Source organism: Empidonax traillii, unplaced genomic scaffold (genome assembly GCF_003031625.1).
Source record: "Empidonax traillii isolate 1590-97213 ecotype Southwest subspecies unplaced genomic scaffold, ASM303162v1 scaffold1292:size136317, whole genome shotgun sequence".
NCBI lineage: Eukaryota > Metazoa > Chordata > Aves > Passeriformes > Tyrannidae > Empidonax > Empidonax traillii.
In genome coordinates, this window is record NW_020956485.1 from 3542 (window position 1) to 12669 (window position 9128).

Sequence of the window (9128 nt, forward strand, 5' to 3'; positions counted from 1 at the left end):
CCTCCGAGATCCCACAGCAAGGAGGAAGGATAGTTATCAGTGCTGAACACAAGACATCCTTAACATCATTTTTGAAGCCCCACAGTTAAAGGCACCTTTCCATTCCCAAATATTCTTTTCCCCCAGCAGAATCCAGTGCTTTGGCAGTTTTACTTCCCTCACTCTAAAGCTGGGGCACTTGTGGCAGCGTCCCAGCGCTACAAAGATGGATCCAACTCAAAAGTCTCTGGACCAGGATTTAGGGAAAGAAATCCTCCCACTGCCTCTCGGAGCAGCAACCCAACCCAGGACTGAAGCGTCCCAGTAAAAAAGGCCGTGGAAGTGTTAGAAAGGCCCAAGCACAGGAAGCAGCACCTCAGAGGGGAAAGCAGGAGAGGACAGAGCTGATTCCACCTGCTCAGTCTGGAAAAGCCACAGAGCTCAGCACTCAGGGAACGGAGAGCTCCCCGATGGGAAACCACAGCCCAAGGACATGAGGGGTTGGGAACGGCTGACCCACCCCACAGAGGCAGCCCAAGTGTGGATTTGGGGCATTCCACAGCTGGCTCAACACCCACAGATCCTGCAACAAAGGGAAACCACCACCACCCCCCCTCCACACACGAGGGGAACGCTGACCACAGACAGGGTTTCCTCGTGGGAACGTGCACAGGCAGCCGGATCTCTGTGGGATGTCCCTGCCTGCCCCTGCTGCTCCTGGGGCTGCAGCTGGGGGTGACACTGCTCTGATCTGGGGTCCCCTGATCCACTTCCATCTCCCAGTATAAATGGGGTCCCCGGATCCAGTTCCATCTTTGATCCCTCAGACTCAGTTCCTCTCCCAGAAGAGCTGGGAGTCCCCCTAATTCAGTTCCATCTCCCAGTGTAACCAACTGGGGTCTCCTTGCTTCAGTTCCATCTTTGATCCCTTGGATTCATTTCCCTCTCCCAAAACATGCTGGGGGTCCCCCCGATTCAGTTCTATTTCCCAGCACGCTGGATCCCCCCTGCTTCAGTTCCCTCTCCCAGCACAGTTCCATCTCCATCCTCACTCCCTGTGAGGTAAATCCCTGCCCTGAACCCCTCCTCTTTTCCTGACCATTCCCACGGCCAGAGCGTGTCCCACAGAGACCCACAGATCCCCGAAATCCCTGGCTGCACCCCCCGAGCCAGCCCTGTGTGCCTGCAGGAGGGGGCAGAGCAGAGGCAGGACCGACCTGCAGCGTCAGGGGGGCCTCCCGGTTGTACCGACCGTCGTCCTGGAACGGGGAGGTCCTGGGGCCCCCCGACTGCCGCAGGCGGAAGCTGAACTGGGTGTCCCCAAGGCCACCTGGGACAGAGAACAGCACAAGGGCTCAGGAGAGCTGGGAAGGGGTCAACACGGGACAGGGATGGGGGGTTTGCAAGGGGCTCCGACGCTGAAATGGAGAGGAACAGCACAAAGAAACCCCCGGAAGACAGCACGAGGCAGGAGGGGAAGGAGGGAGATATCAGGAAAATGTCCTTCCCTGGGAGGGTGGGGAGGCCCTGGCACAGGTTGGGCAGAGAAGCTGTGGCTGCCCCTGGATCCCTGGGAGTGTCCAAGGCCAGGTTGGACGGGCCTTGGAGCGACCTGGGCCAGTGGAAGGTGTCCCTGCCCATGGCAGGGGGTGGCACTGGACAATATTTAAGGTCCCTTCCCACCCAACCCATTCCATAAGCCTGTGGAAGCTGTAGGAAACCAACACCCTTAAACAACCAGGGCTGGATTGAGACTTATTTCTTATTGTCCCCTCTCTGGTGTAAATACAGGCTCTGGGAACACTTTTGCTGTGGAATTGTCCTCTCCCAGCTCCTGCTCCTCACTGGGCACTCACAAACACAGGAATGTGGGAGCCAAGAGCTGCCACCTCAGGGAATCCTTCCTGGTCCTGCTGGATATTCCACTGGCACGGGGGGGGAGCAGGAGTGCACGAGTTTATGGAGGAATCACCCAGCAGATCACAGATTCTGTATGCAGAGATCAGCCAACAGGACAAGAAGCCTCTTTGCTCAGCCCTGAGGGCACCAGAACCCCGGTTCTAGAGGATGCAGCCCCATCAGTCTGTGCTGCATCCCAGGGGATAACTCAGCCCTTCCATCCTGGACCCATTTCCTTCACCCCTGGTGCCACCTACCTGAGTAGGAATCTGGGAAGGACAAGTAGCAGATACTCGTTTTCTGCAAAAAAAACCCCAAAACACCCGGTAAGGACCCCCCCATCAGAGCTGCTGAGTGGCTTAAAAACGGGAGAAGAAAAGGGAATAAATAGTTGTTACCTCTTTCTCTGTCAGCCTGAAGTCATGAGGATACACCAGCTGCCAAAGAGACAGGAGACAGTCAGTCAGTGTGTGTTCCCCGACTTCCACACACTAAAAATGCCTTATTTTCCCCAAATTAACACTTATTTCTCCCAAAGTGACAGACCCTACAAGGAGGCACCTTGACCCACACAGCCTTTCCTGGTGGGAAAATGCAGGAATTGCAGGGGGCTTTAAGTGGGCGGAGGAGAAAGGAAGCGGCCCGGGATGAGACGGGACACGGAGATCTGTCCCAGCCACGGGAACTCTGCTCCAGAGGCAGCTGGTTCTCAAATCAGGAGCTCCAAGCAGCGCTTGGCTCTCCCTCCCAGGCTATAAATAGCACAAGGTGGCACCGTGCCAGGGTGCTGGAAGTTCACGGAGCGCTGACAATTCCCCACGGGTTCCTTGGCAAGGGCGCCTCGGCGAGAGCCAAAGCTCCCAACCGACAGTGAACAGCGCTCAGCCCTCGCTGAGAGCCGCTCTGGGAGCGGGGAGATGCTGCTGCTCAGAGGGAAAACCATCCCAGAGCAGCTCCAGGGGGAGGCAGCACGGGCAGGGAAGGGTTTGGATGGCGCAGGGTGAAGGGATGGGGACGGTCGCGGGACGCGCTTCCCTCCGCTCCGTTCCCGCCTCAGTCCCATGGCTGGGGCTGATTTAATCACCAGACAAACGTGGACTCTGCTAATTCCCACGGAATAACGGCCAGCCCAGGAGCGGGGAGACCTGGCCAGCTGGTCCTGATTCCCCAGGAGCCCAGGAATCCCACGGCACCCGGCTTTCCACACTCGTTGAAGGTCTAACTCAGACCAAGGGTCAAGACAAGGCTCCCACTTCTCCTGCTGCATTTTTGGGGGGCTCCTTCTGCAAGCAAATGGCTTGAAAATCAGGCCTTGGCTTCCTTGATGATCTTGGAGGTCTTTTCCAACCTTAATTAATCTCTGATTTTGCATCTTTAATTCCCACTGCCTTTAAGTCTGACGTTCCTCTACGTTTGGGGTGGGGGGGGGCAACACATCTCTAAATATCCACACGATTAAAACCTCCAAATCCAAACCAGAGAGAATCTGTTTGGCCACAACTTCTCAAAAGCAAAAAAAAAAAAAAAAAAAAAAAAAAAAGGTAAACAAAAAAGGAATTTTTGACGTGTGAAAAGTCCAAAAGGGCTTAAGCCGTGCCATGCCGTGCGGTAAGTGCTGCTCTCCCCATCCACGGGAATGAAGGAGTAAGGAGGAGATATATGTTGGAAAGGGATCCCAGCACCCCAAACTCTGGATCCTGGGAGGGGCCAAGAGCTGCTGCCATGGCAACGGGGCCAGCATCCCAGGAAATGCCTGTGGAGGAGCCCAGCCTCACGGAGTGCCTGTGTCTGAGCAGCCTGTGCCAGTGACAACAGGGATGGTTTGGCACCACGGGGAGGCATTTCCACGGGGAGGAGAGAAGTCAGAGCCTCGAGGGGTTGGAGGGCAAAGGGCTGGTGGGGAGGGCAGGGCGAGCATCCCAGACCTGGCTTCTCCCTCCCTGGCGCTTTTCCCTCCTGTCACTGACTGTTTGAAGAATTGTAAATGGGTGGAGGGGTCAGAGACAGAAATGCACCTAATTCCTGCAGCGACCCGTGCTTTCCTTCCCAGCAGCTTCCCCGCCGTCTCTGCAAACAGCAGTACAGGGGGAAATCACTGAACTCCAGAATATAATTTGAATCTTTCTTAGAATCTTTGAATCTCTGAAGCTTTCAGAGCTAATTCCAGGCCAATGACAGAAGTACACCGAGAGACAGGGGCACGGAACGTAAAATACACGGAATTCAGGATCCTGAGCAAGGGCCCCAAGCAAGGGCTTGGCTGCGAGGTCTGTACCCACAGACCCCCGAGTTTGCACCTACAGAATCCCCCCAACTTGTACCCTAAACCCCCATCCCTAACTCCCTTCTCCCCCCCACCCCCCCCACCCCCACCGCTGCCCCTCCGCGCACCTCCATGGCCTGCCCGAGCTCCAGGTCGAAGGTGACCACACACACGCAGTCGATCCAGGCTGCGAAGCGGCCCCAGGGCAGCGGGGACGAGCCGGGCGCGGCGGGAGCGGCGGGGCCGCGGTGGGCCCGGGGCCCTGCCCGGCTCAGCGCGTCCATGGCGGCGCCGGCCCGCCCCGCCCCGCCGAGCTCCGCCGCGCCCCCTGCCGGCCCGGAGGTCCCGAAAGCACCTCCCGCACCATCGAGACGGGCCTGGGCGGAGCAGAGCGGTGCGGGGGCGGGGAGGGGGTGTCATGGCGGGCGGGAGCGGCGGTGTGAGGGGAGCGGCGGTGTGAGGGGAGCGGCGGTGTGAGGGGAGCGGCGGTGTGAGGGGAGTGGCGGCTCTGCGGGGCTCGGCGGCGGCTGGAGCGGGGTGTGAGGGGCGGCTGGTGCCGCTGAATCCACCGCGGCGTCGCCGCTCAGCCCCTGGTCCCCGGGCTGTGCCGCCCCGGCCCCGCGTGTCCCCGGTGCGAGCCTCGCCGACCCTCCCGTTCTCAGCCCCCAGGCCCGGTGCCCCCTACCCTGCCGGCAACGGGGCCGATTTTAGGAGCTCTCTAAACGCAGGCAACGTTTAAAAAGCAGACGCTGTTTATTCTGTGCGGGGGAGCTTTCACAAACCAAGCACTTAAGTAAGGGCTAAAAAAGTTCCGTCTTTTAGACATCCGAATTTCCATGGCCCCGCCTGTCTCATGCATATGCCCCGCCCGCCTAATGCATATTCATTTATGGACGGGATTTTTAGGCGATGCTTGAAACTCGGATTTCTTTTTTTCTGTATTAAGCAGCTTCTGCCGTAGAAGTTACCTGACGACATAGTTACGTTTTGGAAAGGTGAGGGAGTGACATCAATCCCTTTTTGCAGCAGTTACCTGACGGCATGGTCACGTTTACAAAAGTTGAGGAGATGCAGGTAATTCATCCTGGCGGGCTTTGGGGGTTTTATTTATTGCCAGGCTGCTGCTCAGCTATGTCAGCCCTAGAGCAGGGAAGGATTGGAATCGCTGGAAAGAGAAAGTGTAAGAAGAACAATTCCACCCTGGGAGTGCCCAAGGCCTGGTTGGATGGGGCTTGGAGCAACCTGGGACAGGGGAAGGTGTCCCTGCCCATTTTTCTAAAATGCAGGACAACAGTCAGAGAAAAGAAGTGAAAAAAAATTTGCCAGACCAAGAGCTGATTCTTGCCAGGGAAGGGACAGGATGAAAAGGTAGGAAAAATAACTTGGATAAAAAAATATTGGATGTCTTATTGCCCCATAATCCTTTGTCCCATAATTAAAAAATCACTTTTAGTCTTATTCCAAGGGTCTCACAGAGGCTTCACTGCAGCCGCATGCACATGACCAGCTTGGCAAGCAGAACGAAATTTACTGTGAATAAAAAGGGTGAGGAAAGTGCTGAGAGCACCTGAGAAGTATAAAATTGGGGGCTGAAGGGTTTAAATTAATATGGAAACACAGCTTTACTCTGACCAGGGAACTGTCAGAGGCAGAAAGTCAGATCCAGGGTCCCCATTTCTCCCTTCACAGAGAATTTCCTGGAGTTGTGTGGCAAGACAGGCATGTGTTGGAATCACAGAATCATGCAGTGGATTGGGTGGGAAGGGATCTTAAAGTTCACCTCCTGATATTCCACCCCCTGCCGTGGACAGGGACACCTTCCACTGGCCCAGGTTGCTCCAACCTGGCCTTGGACACTTCCAAGGATCCAGGGGCAGCCACAGCTTCTCTGGCCAATCTGTGCCAGGGCCTCCCCACCCTCCCAGCCAGCAATTCCTTCCCAATATCCCATCTGTCCCAGCTCTCTTGGAGCCCCTTTAGGCCCTGCAAGGGGCTCTCAGGTCTCCCTGTATCCTTCTCTTCTCCAGGTGAACCCCCCAGCTGTCCCAGCCTGGCTCCAAGGGAAGGTTCACACGAGCTGAGGCCCCACCCCGAGGGAATTTTGCTTTCATGTTGTCTAAACACCAGAGACCTTATAATTAATTTCCTCGGCTCCTGTTGACACAGCCCGGGGCAGGTTTGAGCCCGGATGGGTGTCGTGCTCTGACCAGGGCAGAGGGTGCAGGGAAGGTGTCAAATCCCTCTGCACAGCGGGATTTGCTCAGAGAAAAGAGTTCAAGTCCCCTCCGCAGGAGCCGCTGAGCTCCCGGTCCCACGGGGCAGCTGATCCCAGACCCCCCGTGAGCCCTGGCACTCCTCGGTGGCGCTGGACCATATTTGGGCACCGCTGGCTGCGCAGATCCAGCCCCGCAGCGCTGGTCCCGATGCCGCTCCCAGCTCGGGGCCGCGGAGCCGCCGGGGCAAGCGCCGGGGCTGCTCCACATCATCTCCCCGACAACGCCGGTAAACACAACATTGCTCAACCCCCAGCGCAGCCCCTGCGCCCCCGCTATAATTATCTCCTGCATCGCAGCTCTCAGGAGCCACCGGATCCTGCGGGATCCTCTGCATCCAGCTCCCCTCCGTCTGCCCCTGCTCCCGCGCTGCCGGGCGGGATAATATTCCCCAGACGGGAGGAGGAGCGTTCCCCGCAGCCCCGAGGAACGTGCGATGAGCTGCGCGCCAAGAAATGCGAGGCGACCGCCTCGCTGCTCCGTGCTGTTTATACTCTGGGCGTTCAGAGCTTTGTTATTCGAACAGGGCCTTGTCGCTTGCCCCCAGAGGCAGCCAAATATAAATCTTGGGGTCTGGAAAGCCCGACACACAAAGAGCGAGTGTTTAGGAAAGAGCCTGTGGCTGCAGTGGAAGGAAGGAGGGCTCTTCCCCTCCTCCCCTCAGGGTTTCTCAGATTAATGTCAAACTGTAGCTGGGAGATCCTGTTTAATGTCTGTTGTAGGCACCAGATCATGCTTCAGCTCTGAGCCAAGAATAGATCCCCGAGTTCATCATCAACAGCCTGTTTCTGGTGGTGCAGCCTCCTACCAAACGTGTGCCTGATCCCATTCCTGGTGGGAATTCCAGAACTGGGGAGCTCAGGGTCTGCAGCCGAAATGCTCCTTGTGCTGAGGGTCTGCAGATACAGGCAGAGTCATGGAATGGGTTGGGTTGGAAGGGACCTTAAAGCCCATCCAGTGCCACCCCTGCCATGGGCAGGGACACCTCCCACTGGCCCAGTTTGCTCCAAGCCCCGTCCTGTGCCCAGCACCTGCTTGTGGGTGCTGGGGAAGAGTCCAGCAGTTGGTTCACAGTGGGATCCAGTGGCCCTGGGACACAGCTAGGGCTCGGCCCCACAGGCTGGAGTGGCTGTCCCTGCCCCTGTCCCTGCCCCTGTCCCTGTCCCGTCCCCGTGCTGGCCGGGAGAGGTGAGCTGAGCTGGCAGCTCCTGCCCCTGCTGCTGCCAAGCACAGAGTTCAGCTGTATTTTAGTGTGTTCCAGAGGGCTGGAGCAGAAAACAAGGAAGCCGTTCCAAGACTGGAACTCTAGAAATCAGCTGGAGGAGACAGGGTGTACAGTCCCATCCCTCCTGCGCTGCCTGGGGACGGGCAGACGCTCTGGAGGGGGCTGGAAGATTTGGGAACTGCTCGGATGGGTGTCGTCCTGTCCCCAGAAGCCACAATAAGCCACAGAAAACGCTTTATAAGCTCATTTTCCCCCAACAGACAAAACAGAGAAGTGAAACTCCTGAAGCTGGGCTATTTTTCCCCTTATTAATGGCCCCCAAAGTGCTAATTACTACACTGGGGGCAGGGTAAATTCTTGAAGTCTTTCCCTTCCAGCCCTAACCGAGGAATTTTACTCATTTAGTCATGAGGGACATTTTTGGTGGCATTTCTGTGGCAGAGCCCCTGCCCCTGGTGGAGGGGTGGAACAAGATGAGCTTTAAGGTCCCTCCCAACCCACACCATTCCATGATTCCACGATTCCACGAGCCCTGTAAAACAGGGCAGTACAAAAGTGTGGGTTTTTTTCTCATGGCAAAGCCCCCGATTTCCCTGTAAATTTTAACCCCGTGCAGGAATATTTGCAGGGTCAGGACCTCGGTGGGACGAGCGAAGGGGCAGATCGGTGGTAAATCTCGTGGCAGGAATTGGCCGTGGAATTAGGGGTTGGATGGGTTCCTGCTGGGTTCCTGGAGGATGCTGGCACTTGGAAAGCGGTTTGTCCACAAGTGAAGGCAAATCCGGGCACGGCGACAGGGCCTCCAGGGAGCCCGGGCTGCCAGTAGGACTGAGAGATGTCCTTCCCCCGGCCCTGGTGGGATCTTCCCCCTCCTGCCCGAGGGCAGAGGCCACGGAAGGGCTCCTGCTGTCCCCATGTCCCCTCGCCGACCTGGGGGTCCTCCCGCTCCTCCTGTTCCTCCCGAGGCCATGATCCACCCTCGGGGGCTGTCGCGGGCTGTGACTTGTCCCCTCGCCCCCAACTCCGTCCCCGGGGCTGGGGCCGCCCCACCGTCCCCGTTCCTATGACCCTGTCCCCCGGTCACTGTCCCCGCCTCCGTGTCCCCATTGCCCCGCCCCGTCCCACTGTCTCCTTCCCTGTCCCCATCCCCGTCCCCCCGTCCCTCTGCCAGTGTCCCCTTCCCTTTTCCCTTCCCCATCCCTATGTCTCTGTCCCCCTGTCCCCATCCCTGTGTCCCCATCCCTGTTCCCTCGTCCCTGTCCTTGTGTCCCCATTCCCGTATCCCTATCCCGGTGTCCCCATCTCCATCCTGGTGTCTCCGTCCCCATCCCGGTTTGTCCCCATCCCAGTGTCCTCATCTCCATCCCGGTGCCCCCATCCCAGTGTCCCCATCCCTATCCCATCCCCATCCCGGTGTCCCCATCCTGGTGTACCCATCTCGGTGTTCCCGTCCCCATCCCGGTGTCCCCATCCCAGTGTCCCCATCCCG

At 57.8% G+C, this 9128-nt stretch overlaps 1 protein-coding gene across 1 annotated transcript in view; it reads right to left on the minus strand.

Moving 5' to 3' along the window:
* Positions 1-4425, minus strand: part of LOC114069536 (protein DENND6B-like) — a 7526-nt gene extending 3101 nt beyond the window's left edge. The window contains exons 1-5 of the mRNA XM_027906396.1: positions 4270-4425; positions 2277-2315; positions 2136-2178; positions 1141-1309; positions 626-677 (exon numbers count right to left, since the gene is read on the minus strand). Coding sequence (XP_027762197.1) covers positions 626-677; positions 1141-1309; positions 2136-2178; positions 2277-2315; positions 4270-4425 — 459 coding nt within the window. The remainder of the gene's footprint in view (positions 1-625; positions 678-1140; positions 1310-2135; positions 2179-2276; positions 2316-4269) is intronic.
* Positions 4426-9128: the final 4703 nt, after the last annotated feature.